Source organism: Perca flavescens, chromosome 21 (genome assembly GCF_004354835.1).
Source record: "Perca flavescens isolate YP-PL-M2 chromosome 21, PFLA_1.0, whole genome shotgun sequence".
Classification (NCBI taxonomy): Eukaryota; Metazoa; Chordata; class Actinopteri; order Perciformes; family Percidae; genus Perca; species Perca flavescens.
The window spans coordinates 21,899,750-21,927,008 of NC_041351.1; the positions used below are offsets into that span (position 1 = coordinate 21,899,750).

Genomic DNA, 27,259 nt, shown 5'->3' on the forward strand with positions numbered 1-27,259 from the left:
TGAGCAGGGACACACTCAACCAGAGTCCCTTGTAATATTTGCTTCATTTACTTACTTACCTATTACCCCCCGTAACAGCGCCAGCATCAGCACTTTTCAGTATTTACAGCCTGAACCTTGAGCTGGTGTTCTCTTTGTTGCAGCGCTTTTAATGACAAGACTTTCTCACCCCTCCTCCTTTATCTCTCTTCAACCCCACCACCATTCTCACTATCGTCCTTCTGTGCCACTTTGCCCGGTTTCATTTCCTGCCTTCTCTCTTGCTCCCCGATCTCACTTCCCCTCCTTTCACCTCCATGCTTGTTCTCTCTACGCTCCCCCCGGCTCTCCTCCCTCCCTTTCTGTCGCTCTCTCTCTCTCTCTCTCTCTCTCTCTCCCCTGCAGAGCCGGACTGGGCGTCGCTGACTTTGGGTGTGTTTGTTTGCCAGGCCTGCTCGCTCCTTCACCGGAGCATCCCCCACATCAGCCGGGTCAAGTCTATCCAGGACACGTGGGATGCCAGTGATGTGGAGGTGGGGGGCAATAACGGCCAACAGTACACCGCACTCGCAACGCAACACTTAGAACAACCCTTAGTTACTTACTTCATTCTTAATTCATCCAGCTTGAAGGCATTGTAATTATCAGAATCTGAATCTGAATCAGAATCAGCTTTATTGGCCAACAAACAAGGAATTTGACTCCGGTTAATCTTTGCTCTCACTCACTTAACATATATAGAATAAAAACAGAAAGGACAGTAAGAAATATATAAAAAAAAATACTGTTGTTATACAGTATAACAATACAATAGAATTTACAAATTTACAAAAAAGAAATACAATAACAATTGAAGAAAGGGAAGGAATAGTGCAATATCAGTATAGTCTGAGATTTAAGATTTAAATATAAATATAGTGCAAGGCAGTTCAGTGCAATGGTGAAATATTAATAACAATATTGTAATTGTAAGATTGAAATATACATGAGGTAGATGAGCAGAACAGTGTTGATTGACTTTGTTCAGTGTAAGGGTGGGGGTGGGGGCTATTTCTGATTATCAAGTTTAACAAGGTTTTTTCCCCCTGTGTGAATAGGGCTTAACATGATATTTAGTAGCTAAAACAGTATATGAGATTGTTAGTATGTCCGGAACCTTAATATGAAACCAATACAATTTACATGTACAGTATATACTTAAAAAATCTGTGATTTTGTCACCTGCGACCATTTGACTAGTTTTCCAGTAATTTAAGCATTATCTGGTGATGTCGCTAGCGCTGAGGTTGGCACGGCACCATGGCTATGCGTCCCCAACCAGCAAGGAGGCTCTCAGGAACCGACGTGGTAATTACAGCTTGGTGCTTACTGTTTGTTCACTGAAAAATGTGTTAAATCACAGCACACATATTGAGTATGTAGTGTACAGTATGCAATTTCGTTTCAGCCAAACGTCCCCTCTTTTGTAGAGGGGTTTTCTGCAAGACGGTTTCTTGGGTGAGGCCAGTTGCTAGGCAACCAGTAGAGACTCCAGAAAGTTGCTGGTATTGATCTTCTCATTTAACTCGCAGCAAGACATAAGCATATTTTCTAAAATGTTGGAACCATATCTTTAAGAAGGAATCTGTTTGGTTCTTGCACGATCGAGGCCCAATATAATGACATGACCTGTGGCCAAATTCTTAAAATATGCATACTGACGGTGTGCAAATCCCAGTATGTTCAACATACGTATGCATATTTAATATATGAATGGTGTGAATATGAATACAATACAGACACCTAGTATCTATGGGGTCCATGGTAACTCCAGGGTCTAAAACTGTACCGTTCTTTTTTTTGTTTCTATGGAAACAACCTAGTCTTGTCAATTTCTTAGCAATATGACAGAAAATAAAGCAGGATGAGGAAACATACCACTGAAATAAATGCAAGTGGATGGAATTATTTTTTTTTTAGAACCAAAGAAGCTCTCCTCATGCTGTCACTGCAGATCTCCCTAAACGGGGTCAGCCCTATGTTCCCACAGCCCTATGGTCCCACAGCCCTATGTTCTCCCAGCCCAATGGTCCCACAGCCCTATGTTCCCACAGCCCAATGGTCCCACAGCCCTATGTTCTCTCAGCCCTATGTTCCCACAGCCCTATGTTCCCACAACCCAATGGTCCCACAGCCCTATGTTCTCTCAGCCCTATGTTCCCACAGCCCTATGTTCCCACAACCCAATGGTCCCACAGCCCTATGTTCTCTCAGCCCTATGTTCCCACAGCCCTATGTTCCCACAACCCAATGGTCCCACAGCCCTATGTTCTCTCAGCCCTATGTTCCCACAGCCCTATGTTCCCACAACCCAATGGTCCCACAGCCCTATGTTCCCACATTTCTAAGATTTTTCTTAAAATTAGGCCCTATGTTTGGGTTAGGGTTACATTCCATCTGTAGTCCATTGCTAGTGGATAATAGGTTGGGTGTAACTGGCTACCAAATTGGGAGAAAGGGGGATAAAATCTGATACAAATTCATGATAAGGAAATGTGGGAACATAGGGCCTAATTATGGAAAAAGAATCTTAGAAATGTGGGCACTGTGGGAACATAGGGCCTAATTTTGGAAAAAGAATCTTAGAAATGTCGTTTCGTTCGCCATGGCCTTTCTTGTATGTCATTTGGTGTGAAAATTTAAAATAAATAGAGTTGGGAAAAAAAAGAAATGTGGCAACATAGGGCTGTAGGAACATGCACGCTCCCCCTTAAACCACTGGCTGCTGTTTATTTCTTTAAACTGCAGATCAGAGATGTGGTTTTAGGGAACTGGAGAACAATAGGTTACAACTGAAACAATGAACAGTTTTACCTGGCTTAATATATAGCCAATAACAATCAACTAAAAATGCTTTTGATTGGCTGATACCAGCGCCTCAACACATCTCAAGTGCCTGTGCACGACAATGAAATCTTATCTGCTCAAGAACCTTGCTCTTCAGCTGACCCTGACCTCGCACCTCCCTTTGGAAGAACATTTCCTCACAGGGATCAATAAAGTACCATTCCATTAGTCAGACTGTTTACACTATCCTCCAGTGTGTAAGAAAAAGCTGAGCTGTTGCGTGCCTCGCAAATATGCCCCCCCTTCAGAAATACCGTATATCAGCAAGAAATAAGACTTCTGTGCAAGAATATGCAAAAACAAACAAACAAACACAGAAATGCATTTTTAAGCTTGTCGTTTGTAAGACTAGTCAAAAAATTGGCCTTTGCTCTGCTACAGAAGAGTGAAGTTGTCCCTCGGAAGGATCATGTCAGCGCTTTAACACCACCACTAGGTGACAAAGGAACTTTGGGGGAGATGATGCTGGCATGAGTCATAAAAAAAAAAAAACAGAAGGTTGGAAATGTGGGAGGACAAAAATTGGTATGTAAACCAAATTCGACTTAAGAGGAAAGTGAGGTTTTATGAGGCAAAATGTAAGAATAATTCTGTGGTTTGGTGGGTGTTTGTAGGAGAAACCTAAACACAAGCACAGGATGATCGGATGAGTGAATTTGATTACAGTGCCGAAAAATAAGGATGGGCTTTTTGTTAAAACTCCTCTTCTGTAATTGTAGTATTGGGAGACTTTAGAGGTAATTTAGAGATGCCTGCCTTTTATTGTTGAGACTTTTGGAGCTGTTGTGGTCCCACTCCAATATAACTTCCACAATTAAATGAGATACTTTTGTCACACAGAACAGCTACAATATTATTAACATAATAAGTCAACTCTAGCTTAAACTGGCTAAAACCGTCTTCAGATATTTTTTGTTTTTGTTTTTAAAATTATTTTTGGGGGCTTTTCCCTTTATTTGATAGTGACAGTGGATAGACAGGTGTTTTAAGCTCCCAACGTCTCCTTCCAGGCAGCGCTGCCTGGAAGGCACTAGGATTAGGCAATGATTATGGTTAGGGTTAAGGTTAGGGTTAGGTGCCTTGAAGTCAACGGTTGCAGCACTGCCTGGAAGAGACGGTGGGCGTTTGTTTCTGTATGGGCATGGGCCTGCAGGTGGACAAGCAGATGGACGTAGAAGAAGTGAGATTTATCATTGTTACCTTGTGAAGGTGGGAGTACGCATGTTTTGATTAATGAGGCCCCAGCTCTACATTTTATACGATGACATTGTAAGAAGCAACAATCAGACTTTCCTCGTCTCATTTGTTGTTGCTATGTAAATGACGTTATCGTGAACGTTTGGATATTACTGTATGTTTTTTGGGATGTCCGACTATACGTACATTTGGTTGTCCGTCCATCCGTTGAAGGTTGAGGAATAGAATTTGGTGATCAGGTTTCATTTTGGACCTTAACTCAAGAATTCATGTGCTAACTATGACAAACTTTCACACAAATGTCAAAAGGAAAGGATAAAATTATGAAATGATGACATTTTATACCCATAAGGTCAAAGTCAACTTCACTGTGAAATCATAGTCTGCAAAAAATAGACATTTTTATGTCCATTATTCAACGGCATATTATAGAGTGTGGTCTAGACCTACTCTATCTGTAAAGTGTCTCGAGATAACTCTTTTTATGATTTGATACTATAAATAAAATTGAAATCGAATTGAACTCAGGAAAAGAAGTGTACACATTTGGTCGGAGACTTAATTGGTGACACTAAATCCACCTAATGCTTTGTATTAAATTCCTACAAAGTCTTCACTTCATATATTGTGTGAGAGTGGACAGACATGGATGTAAACTGCATCTGGACTGGTTGGCGGAGGCATATATAAGTTTTATTGTCTTGCTCTGCATATGCTTGCAACTCACAGTCTGGAATAGTGAGCATTTTGCTAAAGGAAAGGCATACCTAATAAAGTGGATACTGGTTCAGAGGTGATTATTAAATGGCACCAAAACGTTCCCGATCGTTTTCGTTTGCTTTGATGACATTGATATCATGTTCTGAACGTCACATCCGAGGTGTCAAACGGATCACATTTTGGCAGCAGATGTGTCGCATGTTGACTTTCTTTAGAGGTTTGCGTTTCGGTTGAATTTTCAGCTGCTATTTGACCTTCACATTAAAGCACGCTGCATCCCTTCCCAGAGCCCTTCAGAGGATAAGAGAGGCGTGTTGAGGGATTCAGCCAGCTGAATTTGAGCTCAGGGATTATCCTTGGATGAAACACACAATAGAGGAAAAGAGGGACGAAGACAGACAAGTCCCAACGCAGTGTAGCCAATTCCACAATTTATCCAATAGCCGAAGAAGTTATTGTCTCATTTAAAGTTTAATGATATTTTATTATTCCTATATGTAGATTTCCCTGAAATGTCATGGCTGCTGTTATGTGGATCTGCAGTAGCCAGCAAGTCTTTCCTAATGGCATTTTATTTTATAGGCATATAAAATAGGCGTTGGTGTTTTTTATTTTATTTTATCAGATTTTATATTGAAATCCAAGTGACAGTACAAGATGAAATATTCAGTGTCTTTCTCTAAGATTGGAAAAATATAGGCTATTAATATTACTATTATTTATTAGCTAGGATTGGGCATCGAGAAACGGTTCCAACTTGGAATCGTTTCAAAAATTACGATTCAAATGGAATCGTTTCTTTATTGGAATTGTTTGGAAAATGATAATCGGTTGCAACACTTGTTGTGTTGCAGCCGTGGAGCACAGTATGCTGAGCTGTCAAGTGTGGCTTTATTTTACATTGCAAAAGCATGGTAAAACTGTAAATCACCATTGAATTAAAAATAAAATGTTGTGACCCATGTCACAACATTGACCCATGTCAACTCCAACACAATTGTTAAAATCAAAACGATGCCCAACCCTAATTATAGCTCTGCAGTGTAGATCCACTCAGAATCTCTATGGCTGGTACGATAGATGGGTTTTCAGAATAAAATACATTTATTTTGCTGGTTAAATACTAGTGTCGCTTTGCCAGATCCTGTGGACTAATCCACACAGCATTCTGGGTTGGGAGAAAAAACGTGTTCTGGTTTATTGGCAATCGTCATGGGCGGTGATAATACGTTCACGTTCAAAAGTTGTTTTAGTCGTGCAAAAGAAAACTCAGATTGGACAGATAGTCTAGCTAGCTGTCTGGATTTACCCTGCAGAGATCTGAGGAGCAGTTAACCATAGTCCTCATAAATCCACCAGAGTTTAAAATTCCACACAAAGAAAGCAGAAGGTAACGGACATCCGGCCGAAAAGAGTGAAATCCGGCAGAATTTCCAGCGGCAACGGAGCAATCCCGGAAGTGAAACGTTGTGGATAAAGACCAAGGGGGTAAGCTTCGCTTCAGAACGCGAACCTCCGATGGCGCCATTTTGTTGCTACAAAGCGATCACCTCCTGTTAGCATTACACTGACCGCCATTTTTTTTTTACGTCACTTGACTGCGAATAACTTTACATCTGAAGCGTTTAAAGACTCTATTTGTCCATTGTTTATTTCTAAAGAAACACGACAATGTATAATAGGCTCCATTACCTTGTACCTCACATTATAGCTCCGTAGCAGACGTTTTTGTAAAAATAAGTTAACGATTGTGTCATAACCAAGTGACTTACTGTCGCACAGTAGAGGAATTAACATATAGTACAGGAGAAGCTCGCAGGCAGTTTCTACTTACATTAGCTGTTTAGGTTTAATTACTAATGTTAACTAGCATGTTAGTTAGCAATAATTAGCCTGTGCTTATGTTATCTCCTTACATATACCTACGCTCTTCATCTCTGTAAGATTGGAAATGATTGAGATTTCTCTTGTCACAGCTACCAGAAGACTTACAACTTTCAGACACGTTGCTCACGTCACATTTATTTGTCTCTGTCAGTTGGAGGCTGCGCAGTAAAGCAAGAGATCACCGGAAAAGTGCTTCTAATAGCCTTCACTGGTCTCCGTCCAGAGCAACGGGGTCTATTCGTCCATTATATATATGTCAATGATAAAGACTAGTCAACAACTGGCTGGTTAACAAGTGGTTAAATGTGGTGTTAGATACAATATATCTGGCTTCTCATTCACCCTAAACATGTTAAATGCAACATTGTGGAAACTACTGCATATTCAGTTAGATAGAAATAGTGAATATTTAACTGTGAACAGTATTAAGATGACCCAGTTGTGTTGTTTGTCTACCTTTCAGTTGATGGCGGCTACAGGAAACAACGCAGCCAAGGCCAAATATGAGCAGAAGGTTCCTGCTTTCTACTACCGACCAATACACTCTGACTGCAAGTAAGTGCTGTTCTTTCACTTGTGACTTTCAAAACACGAATACTTGAGGTGCAGCCAGTATGAAGCAGTTTATGTCTGTTGTCTGAAAAGAGAACATATGTGCTAACCCGAATTAGCCTACTTGCTAGTTAGCTAACAGATAACACTGTGCTTAGGCTAACTGAGCATAGACTAGTGTTAAAGACAATATATTTTGTTACAGTATTAACTTTACAACTACAGTGTTTCCTCTAGGATTATTTTTAGCAGTGGGGGCAGATCTGTCGGAAACCCCCCCCCACCGCCTCAGTGGCAAAGTTTGCAGCCTTGCTGTGTGCATTTGATTTTTCTTGGCTTTTGGAAAAATAACTCCAAGGCTCGGTTATAGGGGAATTCAGAAAGAGGTGGCCCATTAATGCTGAGTAGCAAGCATGCTGCTAGATGGTACCCCTGTGGCCTGTTTTGAAATTTATATGTATAAAAATACAATCCTGCTGGTACCTGACTTTTCCTAAAATAGTCTGTATTTTCATTTAAAATTGTTTTTAGGCTATATGCATTACAAAAAAGGCAAAGAAAATACAATCACTTTTACCTATTTTGGCCATTTTTGCAGTTTTGTTTTTAATCTTTTGCGTGGTTTAAGATGCATCTTGGTTGCTTAGTAATAATCAAAGTCGCTGTCAGAGAAACGTAACTAGCGGTCTCGAGTAACAAGTGTGGGCATTAAGGGCATTAAGGTGGTAGCCTAAGTGGGCAGAAGAGAGATTGAGAAAGAGGAAGCAGACGTGTTGTAGATGCAACTGGAGCAGAGTTAGTGGTTATTCATTTTATAACGTCGGCCCTGGAGGTAACGAGTCTCCCCTGGTTTTCTGATCACGGTCGGAAACGAAGCGATCAGGAGAGGTTAACCCATTGAACATTTTAACAGCGGATTAACGTGCACTTGTTTCCCCATGCGGTGATGCGCTCATCTGTTGACATTTCCGAATGCCTTTTTGAGATTTTAACTGTGTTGGGCTCGGACACAAATGTCTTAATGCCTGTTGGGCTCGGGCCGGGTTCGGTCACGGCTCTGTCGGACGCGGGCCGGCTCGAACAGAAAAATTTGGCCCGATCCGGACTCTAGTGGGCATCACCGATGGGCCGAAGGCAAAGCCAGAGTGGGTAACGCAGGCTACAGCGTAGATGGACTCTGTTCTGAATCAGAAGAAAAGCACTCGCTCTGTGAAAGGCGCCGTAGGCCTACACGTAGCCTAGATGGCCGGTAGCTGTCTACGTGTTCATATAACTTTATTCATGCTACAACTGGCTGGAATCATTACACACATCCTCTCCATGGAGTGCACCAGCTATAAAATGTCCCGGAGGAAGTTCATGCAGCAACTGGCAGAGGAGCTGAGAGCGGAGTTTATGGATGAAAAAAAAAAAGGGAAGCGGCGCACGGTCCGAGCTGCGCTGCGCACCGCAGCAGACACCAAAACGGAGGCAGTGCCAGTTAGGTTAGGTTATAAATATATTATAAATATATATATATATATATATATATATATATATATATATATATATATATATATATATATATATATATATAAATGTTCAAATAACATAGCCTACTTTTAATTGTTATTTGGCTGGAATTATGTTGAATGAATTTCCCCCAATATGTTTCAGGACATGAATGTATGAAATAATCACGGTTTAGCCTACTATGCCATGATATAATATCAAGGGCGTTGTATTGAATCAACAGCCACGTGCAATTTAGCTAGCAGGTGAAGGTGAAACTATAAATGTGCAAGCACTATAGACTAACACAGGCTTAAATGAACTGACAATATAAGTTAGGCTATAGGACTTACAGTTCTCAAGGATGCACACATGCCATCTCAACCGGGTACTCCGGACAACCTGTCTCTTTTTTTTTCTCCCTTTTCTCTGAGTGGCACGCGTGCCCACTCACGTTGGGAAGCGCGTGTCCTCGCTATTCAGCGACTCTCTAACAATCACTGCTGATAGACGGCTTTTTTCTGATACCGTGGCGGGAGAAATGTAACTGTAGCAGACCGCCACTTGCCAATCAACTTAGAGGAAACACCGAACTATCTTCTTATATTTCCGCATGGTTATTTAATATTCTGAGTTTTCCACTGAGCTTTCATAAAGGCACCAGTGTCACTTAAAGGTCAGTGTTTGTGTGTCAAAGTGTGATACAACCTTTATTCACAAAATATCAAAGTTGACTCGTACGTTCATTTATTAAAAAGAAAGAGTTGTGTCCTTTTTTGATTGGCTTTGCTAACAGGAGCTAGCTGGCTAACGTTGCAGCTAGGCCTCATGAGTGCCTTTTTCACGAAAGACACCTTGGCATGTATTTCATACTATGAAAATCACATCTGTAAATGATGAAATGAATGATGGTTGAAGAGAATGGAGCCATGGAGAGCTCGATATCCCCTGCTGCCCAAAAAGCATTTTCCCCATAGACCACCACTATAAAAGTGCGTAAAACTGTTGACATGACAACTCAAACTGCAAACCAGGTCCATTATTAATCTTTGTATTATGAATTTTGAATTTATGGAGGTTTTTTATTCGTAAAACATCCCCAGAGCTTAGAAAAGCTATCTTTATGTGCTTGACGCCTCAATATAATGTGTATGATTTCAACGGTGACCACCTACTTTTTTCCCCATTCAATTGCTCCATTGACGTTATATATATATATATATATATATATATATATATATATATATATATATATATATATATATATATATAGATAGAGAGAGAGAGAGAGAGAGAGAGAGTAAGAGGGAGAGAGAGAGAGAGTTTTAAGCTGGGAACCAAGCCAACCAGCTACAATAAATGAGAAAAAACATTTGATTTGGCGCAAAATAATTTTGAAAACGGGAAAAAAAGCAAAGGTACAAGACTGTGTACATAAAAAATAGACTCCAGCGGTAGCAGCTTACTATCGCTTACTATAGCCGTTCGCTGGTTAGCGGTAAACATTCCCATGGAAACAGTGAGCTCTACCAATCAGCGACGTTTTTTTTTTTAAAACAAGGTTGATATCAACTTGTAGCTTCTAGGGGCATAACACATTGTTTCACAATCTCATAGCTCGTGGTCAGTCTACCTTGGGTGGTTTAGACATGGCTATTGATCAGAATCTTTATGGAGAAAATGAATGGAATTTTCAATTCCAAAATCACACTGTTCTGTGCTCTATGTGTGGACAGGGCAAATGGGAGAAACATTAATGCACATGTGCCGCACAATACAGAATCAAACCCCAAAGCCGGAGAACTTTTTTGGGTGAGCAATATTCATTCAATTGACAGGGCGCCATCTTTGAGTCTGCAGTGTCCAGTTCTTACTGTATAATACATCCATACTATAGAGTCGGGTGCTAATTATCTGCGGGTACGTCTACAAGGAGCAACACCTTTAATATTACATAGTCATTTCACTTATTGTTAATAATGAAGAGAAAAATATTGATTACTGCAGCTTTAAAGTCTTATTTCTTTATGTCAAATTGGCCCTTGTTTGAGCTTCACAGTCCCACGTGAAAATAAAATGCTGACTTACTGGAACTGTTGGGTCTTTGTAAATTATAGAGTGTGGTCTAGACCTACTCTTTCTGTAAAGTGTCTTGAGATAACTCTTGTTATGATTTGATACTATAAATAAAATTGAATTGAATTGAATGCAGATGCGGTAATACAGCATGCTGGTAAGTGCTAAAGTGAGCATACACTATGTTGTGCAGTGGTACATTCTTAGTGTGAATGACGTCATACTATTTCACACCTCTCACTGCATATCACTTAAATATCACTTCCTCTTCCTTTTTGAAAGGCCTAAAAAAATTATCCACACACCCCCGTGGACTATTTCATGTTTTACAACTTTGAATCACATGAGATTAATTAAGGTTAGGCCTAAGCTTTTTGGAAAACTATACAGTTCTATATGCATATATTTGAATGTTATCTGGAGCATAGGCCTTTCTGTACCATATTATTTTTAATCTGCCTCTAGGAATACTTTGACTTCTTTTCTACCTTACACTTTGGTTATATAAGCAGATAGTAGTAGTGATTTAGATTTTTTTGGACATTTTAGGCATGTCCATGCATCTATCTTTGCAGTGGTGGAATGAAACTAAGTACAAATTTGAGGTACTTGTACTTTACTTGAGTCTTTTCTTTTCCTGCCACTTTCTACTTCTACTCCAATAAATTTTAGTGAGAAATATTGTACTTTTTACTTCACAACATTAATCTGACAGCTTTAGTTACTAGTTACTTTACAAATTAAGATTTTCACACACAAAACGCATGTAGTTTATAAAATACAACCTTTTATTATAAATTAAACTACCCACGATGTATAGACCTACAAGTTCAGCTAAAATGTTAGCTGATTAAACACTTAAGTTAAAGGATAACTTCCGTTTTTTTTAAAACCTGGACCCTATTTTTTATGTTTTTGTGTCTAAGTGACTAACGGGAACAATCGGACATCGGTCCAGTATTAAGCAAGATTGTTGCAGTCGGCAGTCTGCTTGTTTTACCACTGACAGGCTCAGATTAATATTCTAAGTGTCTGACAACATTATGGAAAGGATCCCTTCAGGGACAGACCTTTTAAAACCTCTTTGAGACCTTTTTGTTTAACCAGAAACAGCTTTGAAGTCGCTAGCGCTAAATCCACCAGAATCCATTTAAAAAAGGAATACTTTCAGCTTGTATAGAGCCAACATATTTTCACATGTAAATAGGTAAACTGTGTGTTTATTACAACCAAAACTATAGTTGTGATGGTTGGAAAAGTGGAAAGACGACCCAAAATGTCTTTTCATAGTTTTATTTAGTTTCTGTCGACTTTGAATGAAGTCTATTTTACGATGCTAAAAGCATCTGGTGTCTGAGTCTGGTGGCTTTGACGAACGCTATTTTGGGGGTGTTTTTTATATTTAAAAAAGGATCTTACTCTTTAACAGAAAGGTCGGCCTCCTTAGAAATCCTTTCCGTAATGTTGTCAGACACTGAGAATATTAATCTGAGCCTGTCAGTGGCAAAACAAGCACTGTTGTCAAGGTATACAAACTGGACAATTTGTAGCTTGTTTCACCACTGATTGTCGTTCCACGTGTCATGTAGACACAAAAACATAGGAAAATGGGGTCCATGTTGAAAAAAAACGGTAGTTACCCTGAAAGTTAAGTTAATTGACAGGACTGTTTTGATCGTTTCCAGTTTGTGAGGATTTTTCTGCATTGAGTACTTTTAATACTTTAAGTACATTTTCCTGATGATACTTACTTTAACTTAAGTAAGTAACATTTTCAATGCAAGACTTTTACTTGTAAAAGGGTATTTTTACAGTGTGGTATTAGTAGTTTGACTTAAGTAAAGGATCTGAATACTTCATCCACCCTTGTCTCTTTGTGTCAACAAAATCGGATTAAAATAATAGACAGGAAAAGAACTACGACAGGTAGAGTGCGAGAAAGTGTCTTTCTTGCTGTCTCTGCCATGGTGTCTGTTTGTGTTCCCTCACTCCACTCCCCCCGAGAACCAAAGGCTTTAGTTCCAATCCGGTGTCACGGGAAGTTGTCATTCAAAGAGATATCTGCTCGGAGTACGGCCATTACCTCTCGATGCTGATAGAACGCTTGTTTGGAGCCTGAAGGGGAGACTGCAAAGTTAGGAGAGGCAGAGAGGGAAACCAAATGAGAGAGATTGTTGGCATGGTGATGTGCTGACTGTTGCCAATTTGTTTCTCCTCACAGTGAAGAGGAAGAAAGTCTGAAATTTGACCTGCAGCTTTGGTAGAAACTGTGGAAACGAAGGAGTGTTGTAGAACGGGAGTTCAAAGACTATTCCGTTATTCAGTTTATTCAGAATCCTAAAGTAACAATAGAGATAGTGTTCAAAAAGGAAACAAAAATAATGCTCCACCCTTGTAATAACCAATACCACTCTCATATGTGTGTGTAATATGACTCTACAGCCGGCAGTCGGGCGTTAGAGAGATGGTCATCTTCGGTCTGTCGTCACAGGTGCATTTTTACTTCTACAAATGGTATAAACGCAGATAATACACTCACAGCTTCGGATGATGTTAAGTCATATTTGACTAAAAGTTAGCCTGGATGCCAGCCGAACTTAGCCCCGCCCACAACATTTGAGGTTGGGAAGTTCGTTCTGGACTTCATCCGTTGTGGAGCAACTACACTCGAACCAGAGCTGTTCGGACCAATGAAATTGTCAGGGCGGGCTTGATACGATGATGGACAGATGATCAACAGTAACGTGATCAACCACGTCACCAAAGAGCGCTTGGGTTCAATTCGTTTACAACAAAGATCGACAGACATAGAAGATATCGACAGCGCGTTGATTTTAAAAGAGGAACAGAGAACCGCGATCACGTATGTATACACATCTCCACACCCGTCCGCACGACACGGAAACTGCCGCCTCTGCCTCTGCTCTGTCGGAGCCTGCCTTTGACTTGCAGCTTCTGTGACGTCTGCCTCCGTTGCTCTGATTGGTTGATTGGTTGTAGGTCTATCCAATTGAGTGCAGAGGCATTTTCTTTCCTGGTTCGGTTGAAACACGCCCCATAATCACAGCCCAGTGGAGCAGTATCAGACACATATTCTGACTAGAATTGGAGTAGGAAGACGTCAGGTTAACTAAAAGTGCCCTTTGAGTATTCAATACTTTACCCTGCAGGGACACATCACCATGTTGGATCCATGGCGACAGAAAGCAAAGACACTAGCACTTTTTCTATGTATTCAAAGAAGAAGAGATGATAATAATGTAGGCCTAACAATCCCTCATTTTTTATCTTCACTCATTTAACATGGCTTGCGCCCCACAACTGTATAAGCACTCCTCTGTCCTATATCTGCTTGTGAGGCCATATCATGACATAGTGTACTTAACTGTAGGTCAAATATACAGTTTTTTTTGACTTGAAACTGGGATCTTCTTTCCGTTTCATAATTTCTGTGTAGTAAAAAGCAATACTGTGTGGAAAAAGGTTTTGTGTGTTTAGAACGGGGCAGTTAGTGAGTGTGTAACTGAACTGTGTGTGTTTTGCTATGTCTCCAGGATGCTGAGAGAGCAGTGGATCAGAGCCAAGTACGAGAGGAATGAGTTTGAGTTTATCGAAAAGCAGGAGCCCTACTCTGCAGGTACTGTGGTGTTTGTTTGTAATTGTGAAGACCCTCGTCTAAGCTGATTTGTTTGCGAGCTGAAGCGAACACTTTAAAAACACCTCTGTGACACTTACTGTAAGTCTAAGCTAACCTTAAGAGTTATCACCAGCAACGATATCTTTTGCAGTTCAGTTTTTTATGCTTACATTTTGCAGTATTTTTCAGTTGACTTTTTTTTGTAGCTGTTAAAGCATTTGCCCAGTTAGAAGAATAGATAGATAGATAGATAGATAGATAGATAGATAGATAGATAGATAGATAGATAGATAGATAGATAGATAGATAGATAGATAGATAGATTTTTATTGATCCCAAAAAATGGGAAATAACACACAACCCAAACAAACGTGCAGATGTGCAGATTTAATTCGTAAAACTGGATGGTCACTTGTGCCAATCTTGCTTTTTTTACCCGTTGATAAGTGCAACTTTGAAAACTCCTAGAGTTCAATTATTCTAAAACATCCATCACTGACTTTCATACATTCATTTTCACCCTTCTTCTCCCAGTTGTTTGTGTAGGTATTTGCGGTTTAAAGCACTGTTGTTATATTCAAGCGGTGGCACTTTAATTGTCAATGTAGAAAAATAGAGGTGTTTGGTTGGTTGGTTGGTGTGTGTGTGTGTGCAGTATTTGTGTATAGTGGATATGTGTGTGTGTGTGTGTGTGTGTGTGTGTGTGTGTGTGTGTGTGTGTGTGTGTGTGTGTGTGTGTGTGTGTGTGTGTGTGTGTGTGTGTGTGTCATTTAGTATACATTTCACGTCTTGTTGAAGATAGAGCTTTCTTATTGGCTTGCAGTGACCTCATTCGTTTGTTTCAGTGGAGAACAGTGCACACACACACACACACACACACGCAGACAGAGTGTAATAATATGACTCATTCTGTCATCTATATTTGTGCGTTCATGCTCTCTTCATCACTCATTTTGATGTGCATGACATTTGTGTGTGTGTGTGTGTGTGTGTGTGTGTTGTGTGTGTGTGTGTGTGTGTGTGTGTGTGTGTGTGTGTGTGCGTGTGCCTGTGTGTGGGGTGTGTGGGCGGCTGAGATTGACTATTGGCAGTAACCTGGCCTCCACAGCGGCCAATGTTAATATTGACCCAGTATGTAAAGGATAGGAGGAAGAAAAAGAGCGTCAGGGAGGGAAGGAGACAAGGGTGGGAACAAGGAGGGCTATTGATCCATGAGGTAATGCCTGTGTAGGTAAATGGTTCATGTCATAAAGTCACAGTCTCACACACATACACACACACACACACACACACACACACACACACATACAGATCAGAATGAGTGCAGAGGACGAGAAGACAGAATAGAGGTAATCAATGGCAGTAGGCATTTAATAAGGAGAGTGTAAGAGAGAGCAGTAGATTATAATAATACTTTTAATACTTGAAGTATCATATTTTGGGTCAACAAACCCTTTAGGAGTATGTTACTTAAGTTTTGCCCCTTATCCATTCCGTCCTCTTTTATACACACTAGACATCTTTCCTCTAAAGTCATTATTTCATTTATTTTATTCTGTACAAATCATTCGGCGCAAATTAAAGTAGCTCCTTTTTCATCCCTTACTTGTCATTTTTTTTAGTTAAGTTTATTCTACAATTGTTGCTTATTATGCAACACTCAGTCAAGTGGCTAACATGTAAATGAGTCACCTCCTTATGCTTAGACGTCTACCTCCCATTAAGGGACCAAAATAGATCCAGATTAGAAAGAAAACACATCACGGCGGGACGGAAATAGAAGAGAAAAGACAGAAAAGGAGTCTGTGTAGGCAGCGCTTTTTACCAAAATAGATTGTAGAAGAAGAAAAAGGCATTGCAGGCTATAAATAGAACAGCATATCCTTAGCATGGAAAAGGATATTCTGTGGCCTTTATAGACAATAAAATCTCTATCTCTGTGTGCTGCCTCATGCTGCATTTCCTTGCTAAATTCTTCCCTCTCTGGTCCATTTGCCTCTTGGATGTTGCCTTTTCTCTCTCTCCGTCTCCTTTTCCCTCCTCCTCTTCTAAATAAGATCTCAAACAACTTTTCATTTTTGCTAAACTGAAGTATCGTGTGTTACTCCGACCAGTTACTCACTGTGTTGTACATGCCTTCTCCATTTAATCTCTCATCTGCTCCGATGGTTCTTTTTTTTTTCATAACAGCCTCCCAATCTCAAACACTTTTTTTTTTCTCCCCTCCCTGCCCAGGGTACAGAGAGGGATTTCTATGGAAACGAGGAAGAGACAACGGTCAGTTTCTCAGCCGAAAGTTCATCCTGTCGGAGAGGGAGGGGGCGCTGAAATACTTCAACAAGCAGGACGTAAGCGAGATGACGCGGCTGATCTTGAAGGGTGTTTGCAGCAGAAACGAATCACGTTGGCGAAAGCCAGCCGTGCTCTAGGAATTTGAGACCTCAAAGTCCTTGTTTGTTTTTCATGTCTTTCTCCACCAAGGCCAGGGATCCCAAAGCAGTGATGAAAATCGAGACCCTGAATGCCACCTTCCAACCGGCCAAGATTGGCAACCCCTGTGGCCTGCAGATCACCTACCTGAAAGACAACAGCACAAGGAACATCTTTGTCTACCACAGTGATGCTAAGGTACACCTTCAAACACACACACTTTTGAATTATATTACAGTACACGTTGCCCTTTAAAAAAAAAAAATGTCCTAAGTGTTCTGTACAATGCAGTGCCATTCTTCTCATACTGTATGCTCCATGTCAATTAAGTCTTAGGCCGCTTGCACACTGCCTGCGTGGCATGAGCGTGTCAGCTGCATGGTTATTTTTATTAAAAAATTTAATAACGTTAACAGGTTAGAGCTTGCACACTGCCTGGGTGACACGTGCCTGCTAGAAATAGGACCAGCGCCTATTTTTCACGCGACACGCAAGCGCGTTGGAAGCATTTCCAGGCAAAATAGAATAGGAAAAGATGTTTATATGTCTTTTTTGGGGCTTTTCCCTTTTTTACAGAGTGTCAGTGGGTAGACAGGAAAGGGGGAGAGAGAGATGGGGTTTGACACGCAGCAAAGGGCAGCAGGTCGGGTTCGAACCCGCGCCGCTGCAGGACCCAGCCAACACTGGGTGAGCTAGAAGCCGCCCCCGTAAATGACATGTTGATGTTTGAAAGTCTCTAGGTTTTGACATAAATGCAGACATATAAATGTCATTTAAAAAGATAATAATAAATAATTATCGATTTTCAAATATTGCACCTGTCAATACAGAACAAAATATTCTGCAGCCTATTTTGCCGTCAATACTGCCGCCGTTGTCTTTGCTGTAATCAATCAGTATATATTTCTGTTTAACATGAAGTATACTACTGCTTGAGTGCAGTACATTTCCAATCAGTGGGAAACATATATGCGTACAGACGAGGCTAGCAGCAGCAGCGCCGCGTCAGACACGTTTCTGGCGTGCGAAGACATAGAAAAACACCATGCAGCCGCCACGCAACTGACACGCAACAGGAACGCCACGCTCATGCCACGCAGCCAGTGTGCAAGCGGCCTTAAGCCCCTGATCAGGCAGCGCTTTTTAGCAGCCTGAGGCGGCTTCTTTGTAATTGTTTTCAATGAGAATTCAACTTTTTGCCCCCTTCTTTTGTGCTGCTGATCGCCTCTGTGTTTTTCCACTCCATGCCCCTTTGCATCTCTGCAGAAGTGCTCTGAAGTTGGAAAAAAAAACTAATTAGCGTTTTGTCCAATTGGATGAATTGAGAATTAGTTGCCTAGCAACAAACAAGAAAAAGCAGGCAAGCCACTCTTCTTTGTAAATTGTAGGGGTTCAACAACAACAACAACAACAAAAAAGCCAGTGCGTGTGCTTCGCATTTTGCAACCTGCAAAAAGCACTCTGTCTGATGTTGGCCCTAGAATCCAGTAATACAGGGCATTAATACAAGGTTAGTAGTATAATATGCATGCTGTCTGCACTACCAAACCCACTTGGACTTGGAAATGTCCCTTTTAATAATTAATTTCCTTTTGGCTTTTTATCCGTAACTGTTCACTTGTAGTATCAGTGGCTTCAGTAGCTGCAGTGCAGGCAGTAAGTATTTGGATAGTGGCACAGTTAGTGTTGTTTTGGCTCTGGAACAACAACTACAAGGGTAAAGTGCTGACTCGTAGCTTGAATTCAAAGGTGTCTCCGTCCACATTCAGGGAAAAAGAGTGACTCAGGCCCTCCTGCACACGGCCTGCGTGGCGCGAGCGTGGCGTTCCTGCTCAAGCAGTAGTACACTTCATGTTAAACAGAAATATATACTGATTTGATTACAGCAAAGACAACGGCGGCAGTATTGACGGAAAAATAGGCTACAGAATATTTCGTTCTGTGTTGACCAATTACCAATTTATTATTATTTTTTAAAATGACATTTATATCTGCATTTATGTCAAAACATTTCAAACATTCATTAAATGCATTCCTGTCAAAATGACATATAGACACCTTTTCGTATTCTATTTTGCCTGGAAATGCTTCTGCGTGAAAAAATAGGCTATTGCTAAAAGTCAACACTTGCATTGTTCCATTTCAGGCTCAAACTCCAACACAATATCAAATCTGTCTGCACTGTATGTTCAATGTGAAATATATTGTTTTAGCCAGTTTTGTTGCATTATTTTGGCTCGGTTTTCTTAAATGGATTTGAATTGGATCATAGAAAATCCCCCACATCCACCCCTGCTTTTACCTAGTAGTGTGTGACTATACTGTACCTTCCCCCCGGGGGGAGGGGGATTAACGTCACACCCCCACTCCCCTGCTGTGCTCAGCGTGGTGTTTCCTTGTGGGGAGCGATGAGGTCAGAGCCTAGACACCAAATGTCAGTGCTGTACATATTCATCTACTCCACACTGAAATACAAATACATACATCCTTGTTCTTTCATGTATCTACAGTAAAGCGGTGGTTGAAGTGTGTAATGTTGTTTAGTTTGTAGGATCGACAGCAGACCCTCAGGAAATGATGTGGAAATACACTTTGTTTTATGGGTCCCATAATTTCCATATTAGCACTAATGATAGGAAAGTCCAGATGGAGGATTTGAGCCTGCACACTTACTACCCACTCGTTTATTAAATAGTTTCTTAGTGACGTAAGATTTCATGAACAGAAATTATAAACTTTCGCCATTCTTCATTTGAAACCTTCACATCTATATGTGCGTGCATTCTGTCTTTTCAGAGAGAGAGAGAGAGACAAGAGGGAGGGAGAAAGAGTTAGCGACAAAGGAAAAGATTAGAGAGAAGACCGAGACAGATATTAAAAGTCATTCAGGGGAGTTAGTGGAGCATGAGGCAGAAATGGCGCTGCTCCCTCTGCTGGCTGAGTAGTGTCAGTGCAGGCTGTGACAGAACGAGTTCATCGGGTTCATCCAGTGTCACCGTCACTCTTGTCCTGTGGAGTTATCGACAGCACTGCAGCATCCACACAGCACAGGTGCCTTCGACTGCACCTACAGTGTATCCTTCAGGGTTTTTTTTTAGCAGTGAGGGCAGGTCTGTCCGAACAACAACCCCCCACCCGCGCGCCCCGCCGCCAAATGTTTAACGTATGAAACAGAACTGACACTTCGCTGCAACACAAACAAATATATTTATTCACCTCTAATCACACACAATGAGGCATATTTTCAGTTGTGATTGAACTGTATTTTTTGAGGAACCATAGGGCACTTAACATCTACAACAGGTCTACACTTTTTTGGTTTTTGGTGGAGCTGTTTGTTTAATAGTCGACTCGGAAGAAAGCGAACGTTTTGACAATACTAAAACTACATCAATACAACGGTATGTGGAGTTAAACTGGATGGGTCCAATAACCTCTGAATAGTTCTACTTGTTGTTGAATTGCAATGTGAGCGACAGGACCATTTAAAAGGCAACCGCGACTACATTTTTTGTACAGCCCTATTTCTGATACAGTGGTGGCAGAAATTTTGCCATGGTGGGCCGCCACTACAAAATCAACATAGAGGAAACACTGACCTTACTGATGTAAACCAGTGTTTCTCAAATGGGGGTACGTGTACCCCTAGGGGGTACTTTGGAGGACTGAAGGGGGTACGTGACATTTTTAGCCAAATGTTTTTCAGTTGAAAGGCTGTAGTTACTTCTACGGTCTTTTTTTTTTTTCCTCCAAGTTTGTCGCTTTTTTCAAAGTTTTTGTCGCTGTTTTGGAAGTTTGTCACCTTTTTTTTCTCACCAAGTATTTTTTTCCTACTGTCTTAGTCTACTGTCTTATTTTCTTCAACGTTTGTTTCTGCTTTTTTCAAAGTTTTTGTCACTTTTTTCGAAGTTTCTCGCTTATTTTAATTGTTTTTTTTAAGTTTTTATTACTATTCTTGCCTTAATTCTTTCTTTCTACCGTCTTTTTCCAAGGTTTTGTTGCTTTAAAAAAAGTTTGTGTCTCCTTTTCTCATTAGCATTTAAATGTTTTCCAGGTACAAGGCTGTTGTTTAGTAAATCTATCGCTGACATTGCTTATATTGTTCCTCTTTATATAGACTTTTTTTTTTCTACCAAAAATGATCGCATTGGTTAGGGGTTACATGGCTTAAAAGGGCTACATTAATTGAAAAAATCTTGGGAACCACTGCTATATACTGTATTACAAACCCTGAGCCCAAAATGCATACTGTGAAGAGTTACTGTGTGAATTTTTATTTTATTTATTTTTTTTTTTACAGGAGATGGTCGACTGGTTTAATGCTATCAGAGCGGCCAGGTTCCACTACCTACAGGTGGCCTTTCCTGGAGCAAGTGATGAGGAGGTGAGGATTCAATCGCACAACACACGGATCAAACCCCCGGCCTGCTTTAAGATAGATTTCTTTCAGTGGTTGACATGTGCATCTCAATCATTATTATTTAAAATGTTGCGTGCATGCTTTTATTTCATTCTCTTTTGTCTTTTCTTCTCCAGCTGGTGCCCAAACTGACCCGAAACTTCATGAAGGAAGGATTTATGGAGAAAACAGGCCCAAAGGTTTGTCCCGGGGTTATACTCACTTGATCCTACCGCCTTTACAACAGACTGATCTCATAAAGGGGCGTATGTATGACACGTCAATTCGTATGCCATTTTGGTATGTTATCAAGACGCATAATCGCTTTTTAGCGTGTTTATCAACGCTGTTTGGCCTCCATTGACGTACATTACGTGTGAATTATCACCGTAGTGGGTAGTAGGAAAGGAAAGTGGTGTGTATGTTTACGCAAAGTCATGATGCTTACAAAGTCAATTTAGGAATAATTATTATATCACACTTCAATTTCACAGTTAACATTTGCCCAAATTTGACCATATCTCTGCAGGACGCATATAGTGTGATGTTTTTACGTATGAGCACTTAAAATGGAGCAATGCCTACTTGCAACCCCTCTACCCATTGAGTTGAATGAATTGTTTTTGTCTCTGAATGTTTAATTTGAATAAATAAGATACATTCATTTGAGTAATTGAGGCCTGAAACGCACGCAAATAGATCACAACACGCAACAATAAGAGAACACATGCAAATAGATCACATTGTTGCGTGTTGTGATCTATTTGCGTGCGTTTTCTTATTGTTGGGTGTTGTGATCTGTTTGCGTGTGTTCTCGTAATGTTGCCTTTTGTGATGCGTTTGCGTGCATTTTCATAAGTTGCAGTACTGTAGACCTCTTATGACAAGTTATGCTGACTCTTTTTTTGTTTTCTCTCTTCAAAATGTCATTTTGTCTCTCTTGGTCTGCCACAGCACACGGAGGGCTTCAAGAAGAGGTGGTTTACTATGGATGACAGGAGACTCATGTATTTCAAAGACCCCCTGGTAAGAAGAGCCCGCCTGTGCCCTCATGACCTGTCCTTTTGTTCTGACTGGTCACTGGCTTTGTAAATTATAGAGTGTGGTCTAGACCTACTCTATCTGTAAAGTGTCTCGAGATAACTCTTGTTATGATTTGATACTATAAATAAAATTGAATTGAATTGAATTAAAGCGTCGGGTATACTCGAGTGCCCCCGTAGATGGCGCTAGATCGCGCTACTAGCATGCACGGAGACGTTTAATGCTCAAGGCACTGTCCGTTGCAGTATTCTCCGAAACACCAGAGGGCGTACAGACAAAATAATCTGTAAATAAGCAAGAAGTAGTAGAGAAGAAGAGAGCGGAAGCAAAGGGAACTTTGGCCACGCCAAGACCCCACCCTTCAATAGCTACTATTGGCCAGGCGTCCATGCATACGCAAGGTAACGTAACCTGATTTGTACAGGTCTTATCCCCTGACCAATTGGGTATCCTAACCTTAACCACTCCAGGTCAATGCCTAACCCCAACCAATCAAGCTGCTATTGAAGGGCGGGTCTTGGCGTGGCCATAGTGGGAAATTCTTTTTTTGCTGCCTGGCAACAGTAGTAAACACATCCATGTTAAACAGTGACGTGCCGCAAAACATTAGGCCGGTTACACACTGGCTGCGTGGCGTGAGCGTGTCAGCTGCGTGGCGTGTCCGTTTATATTTCGGCTCCCATGTTAACAGGTTAGAGCTCGCACGCTGCCTGCGTTACATCGACGTCTCAGGCGCGGCTCGAGCCGTGCCGAAAACGCAAGCGTGTTGGCTTTGCCAAAACGATCTCATGTTTTTCCACACTCTCCAGCAAAATGTTTCTTCATTTCCCAGTGTGGTGTCTCTCTCTGACCACATGTTTATGGCCTGTTGTCTGTACATGAAGAATCATACAGATGTTTGTACAGACGCACCTGCTCTTCGCGGCCCGACCGCGTTGAATAGAAGGCGCAGTGGGCGCGTAGTTGCAAAAATTCAGCGGTGCACAACCACGCGCCGCAACAGCTTGCGAAGCCTTCGCGCTGGAAACGACCGCCTTCATAAATTAAGCTTTACGCCGCCTTCACACTGGCACTGGAAATCTGCTACGTAATACACAATGCACCCCCAGTGGACGTCGTACTACATCGCTGGAAGCGGGTAGAAGAGAAAAATGGCGGAGAGACCAGAACAACTCATTCTGTCAGTGTCCAAATGTCCAATTCTCTATGACCTCTCATCTGAGGGCTGTAGACCTTTTTCACGGCAGACATGTTGACATGTCATAGTAGGAAAAGCACAGGTGTATACAGAACCATTAATGATGGCTGCGTTCCACTTAGGAGAGGCCCTGGTATTGTACATGCTGACTCACTGAAATAGCTTACTGGGAAACTTGATGGAATTGTGCCATCATTAAGGTTATCAATTTCAGCTGTGCTTCTCCTACTATGACAAGTCAAAATGTCTATGAGGTATAAACAGCAAGGTTGCTGTGTGGAGAAAGGTTTCCAAGGATGCTGATATGTCAGGTTGGTTAAATGTGATATAGCGGTATAATGTCAATAGTTTGATTTTCTGTTGCTAACCAATTTAGCCATAGCAGGTATCATATGCATTGTTTCTGCACGGAACTTTTCTCATACTACTAAAATTAAAAAAATTACATAACAACACATCATTATGAAATCATTGTTTATTTTATTTTATTAAAAGTTAAAGCAACACTAAGTAACTTTTCCCGCTTCAGTCCCCCTACAGGTTGGAAGCGGAATTGTCCATTACATCACATTGTCCAGTTCATTAGAACTACAGATCTGCTACCCGATCTTGCAAACTTGCACTATGTAATGTAATGGACAGTTCCACCTCCGACCTGTAGGGGGACCGAAACGGGAAAAGTTGCATAGTGTTGCTTTAAGAATTCAGATTTGTTTATCAGTACCACAGCAACGCTAACTTCCGCTCGGATTGTTGGATAGGAACTGTCCGTTGCCTGTCGTAAGAGTTCAACTTTTTGAACGCATCCGGATGACCAACGGACACGTTTTTTTTTTTTTCGCACCGCGCTCGTTGGGGCCGATATCGGTACGGACCCATTCGCACGCGGTCTGCGATTCTCCATAGGAAATTAATGACTTTCGGGTCGTTTGGCAGCTGTATCTACTGTGCCAATGTGAAGGCTCCGTTAGTCTGTTCACAGGACTTCCTCTGTCTCTGTCTGTGTCCCAGGACGCCTACGCCCGTGGTGAGGTGTTCATCGGCAGTAAGGAGAACAGCTACACCGTCCTGTCCGGCTTGCCCTCTTCCACACAGGGCTACCACTGGAACCACGGCATCACCATCGTCACGCCAGACAGGAAGTTCCTGTTTGCCTGCGAAACCGAAGCCGAGCAACGGGATTGGATATCGGCCTTCCAGAGGGTCATCAACCGACCAATGAGGCCGCAGGAATATGCAGGTGTGGAAAACATTTGAATACTGTAGGGTTTTATTTGCATTAAGGCAACCCTTTTTTCCCGTTTTATTTTTTTATGTTTTCTATGTTTAAAGGTAGCCTGTGGATATTTCTGCTTTTTCAGCGGGTCACTGTATATTTAGGAGCGTCAAAAATTGACCCCCAATAATTTACGTTTAAATATTCCTTCTAATAAAACACACAGGTGTCGGAATATCTATTTTTGTGCATTATGTATTTTAAAAGATATACACAATGAGGTCACTGTATCCATCCGATTCTTGTGTATGTGAAGTGCGTTATGAATGACATGTATTTCTTTTATTATTATTATATCGTATTATTACAGGCGATATCTCTGAATGCCTGGTGGGAATTTCTTCGAATTTGGAATAAACATCCACTTGAACTCAAGGATGAACTGATTCGATTTTGGAGGTCAAAGGTCAAGGTCACTGCTAATTTGAGTGTAAATACAATGTACCCTTCATTTCATTCCCGTATACCACAATGCAATGTGTTTTCCCCGGAGGAGAAGAAGAAGCAGAAGTCACAACGAAAACTGATAAGGAAAAATGGACCGGGCTTTCATTTCGTAACAGTGGATTTTGTTTCGGTTTGTTTACATGACGCTTGGCGCGCCCACCTCCGTCACGCAAACAACGAGCGCATCTGCTGACACAAGTCACGCAACGATGTGTTTTCAGTGAGTGTCCGAAATCTCGTTAGGTCGTTGCCATGGGACTATTTAAAGGTCCCATGGCATGAACATTTTACTTTAGGAGTTTTTTTAACATTAATATGCGTTCCCCCAGCCTGCCTATGGTCCCCCAGTGGCTAGAAATGGTGATAGGTTTAAAGCGAGCCCTCCTTATGACCTCATAAGGAACAAGGTTACCTCCCCTTTCTCTGCTCTGCCCGCCCAGAGAATTTGGCCCCCCCATGAGAGAGAGAGACATCATGGTTTTCAAACGAGCAAAGTGGCAGTTGGTCAAGGCCACATTCTCACCCTCCACCTTGCCCCCCCTCTCTCCTCCTCAATAGCTACAGACACAGAAATAGCACATCCTAAGGAAATTGTGGGACTGGCTCTAGTGGCTGTAATTCTGCACCAAGGCTGAATTTCTGGAAAGAGACTTCAGATACACTATTAGGGGACCACTAAGGTCTATATAAAAGAGACTTCAGATACAGTATTAGGGGACCACTAAGGTCTATATAAAAGAGACTTCAGATACAATATTAGGGGACAACTAAGGTCTATATAAAAGAGACTTCAGATACAGTATTAGGGGACCACTAAGGTCTATATAAAAGAGACTTCAGATACAGTATTAGGGGACCACTAAGGTCTATATAAAAGAGACTTCAGATACAGTATTAGGGAACCACTAAGGTCTATATAAAAGAGACTTCAGATACAGTATTAGGGGACCACTAAGGTCTATATAAAAGAGACTTCAGATACAGTATTAGGGGACCACTAAGGTCTATATAAAAGAGACTTCAGATACAGTATTAGGGGACCACTAAGGTCTATATAAAAAAGACTTCAGATACAGTATTAGGGGACCACTAAGGCCTATATAAAAGAGACTTCAGATAGAGTATTAGGGGACCACTAAGGTCTATATAAAAGAGACTTCAGATACAGTATTAGGGGACCACTAAGGCCTATATAAAAGAGACTTCAGATACAGTATTAGGGGACCACTAAGGTCTATATAAAAGAGACTTCAGATACAGTATTAGGGGCCCACTAAGGTCTATATAAAAGAGACTTCAGATACAGTATTAGGGGACCACTAAGGTCTATATAAAAAAGACTTCAGATACAGTATTAGGGGACCACTAAGGCCTATATAAAAGAGACTTCAGATACAGTATTAGGGGACCACTAAGGTCTATATAAAAGAGACTTCAGATACAGTATTAGGGGACCACTAAGGTCTATATAAAAGAGACTTCAGATACAGTATTAGGGGACAACTAAGGTCTATATAAAAGAGACTTCAGATACAGTATTAGGGGACCACTAAGGTCTATATAAAAGAGACTTCAGATACAGTATTAGGGGACCACTAAGGTCTATATAAAAGAGACTTCAGATACAGTATTAGGGGACCACTAAGGTCTATATAAAAGAGACTTCAGATACAGTATTAGGGGACCACAATATAAAAGCATCCAAAGAGCACCATGTCATGGGACTTTTAATAAACAAGATCTAGGGGATAGTGAGTGAGTGAGCGAGGGAGCGATTTTGAACACAGCTCAAGTGTTAGCTCTCAGCAGCTTGTCGCCCTTTCGAACGACACACGTCCATTTGAAAGACTGAACTTATCCGTCCATTGTTCTGTATAACGTAACCTTTCTCTGTGTCTCTGCAGTGGAGGCCCATTTCAAACACAAGCCTTGAAGACTGCGGGAAGCCACAACTCAGCTGGACCGGCCCAGTCTCCTTCAGACCTGGGACAATCCCAACGTGTGACCAGAGACCGCGGCGGGCGGCGGTGGGGTGGAGGT

General features: G+C 41.2%; 1 protein-coding gene across 1 annotated transcript; it reads left to right on the forward strand.

Moving 5' to 3' along the window:
* The first annotated feature begins 392 nt into the window (after positions 1–392).
* LOC114548435 (arf-GAP with dual PH domain-containing protein 1) lies at positions 393–27,230 on the forward strand. The gene is made up of 10 exons (XM_028568393.1): positions 393–512; positions 7,133–7,224; positions 14,343–14,425; positions 16,661–16,773; positions 16,907–17,053; positions 21,156–21,239; positions 21,392–21,454; positions 22,209–22,280; positions 24,508–24,736; positions 27,124–27,230. The coding sequence occupies exons 2-10, from the start codon at positions 7,136–7,138 to the stop codon at positions 27,150–27,152; spliced, it is 909 nt and encodes a 302-aa protein (XP_028424194.1). The 5' UTR covers positions 393–512; positions 7,133–7,135; the 3' UTR covers positions 27,153–27,230.
* Positions 27,231–27,259: the final 29 nt, after the last annotated feature.

Excerpts from the sequence above, each read along its gene's own strand:
- LOC114548435 (XM_028568393.1), top strand. The coding sequence starts at position 7,136 with ATGGCGGCTACAGGAAACAACGCAGCCAAGGCCAAATATGAGCAGAAG. Across the intron at positions 21,240-21,391 it reads CTGGAGCAAGTGATGAGGAG|CTGGTGCCCAAACTGACCCG; the intron begins GTGAGGATTCAA and ends TTTCTTCTCCAG. Across the intron at positions 21,455-22,208 it reads TGGAGAAAACAGGCCCAAAG|CACACGGAGGGCTTCAAGAA; the intron begins GTTTGTCCCGGG and ends GGTCTGCCACAG.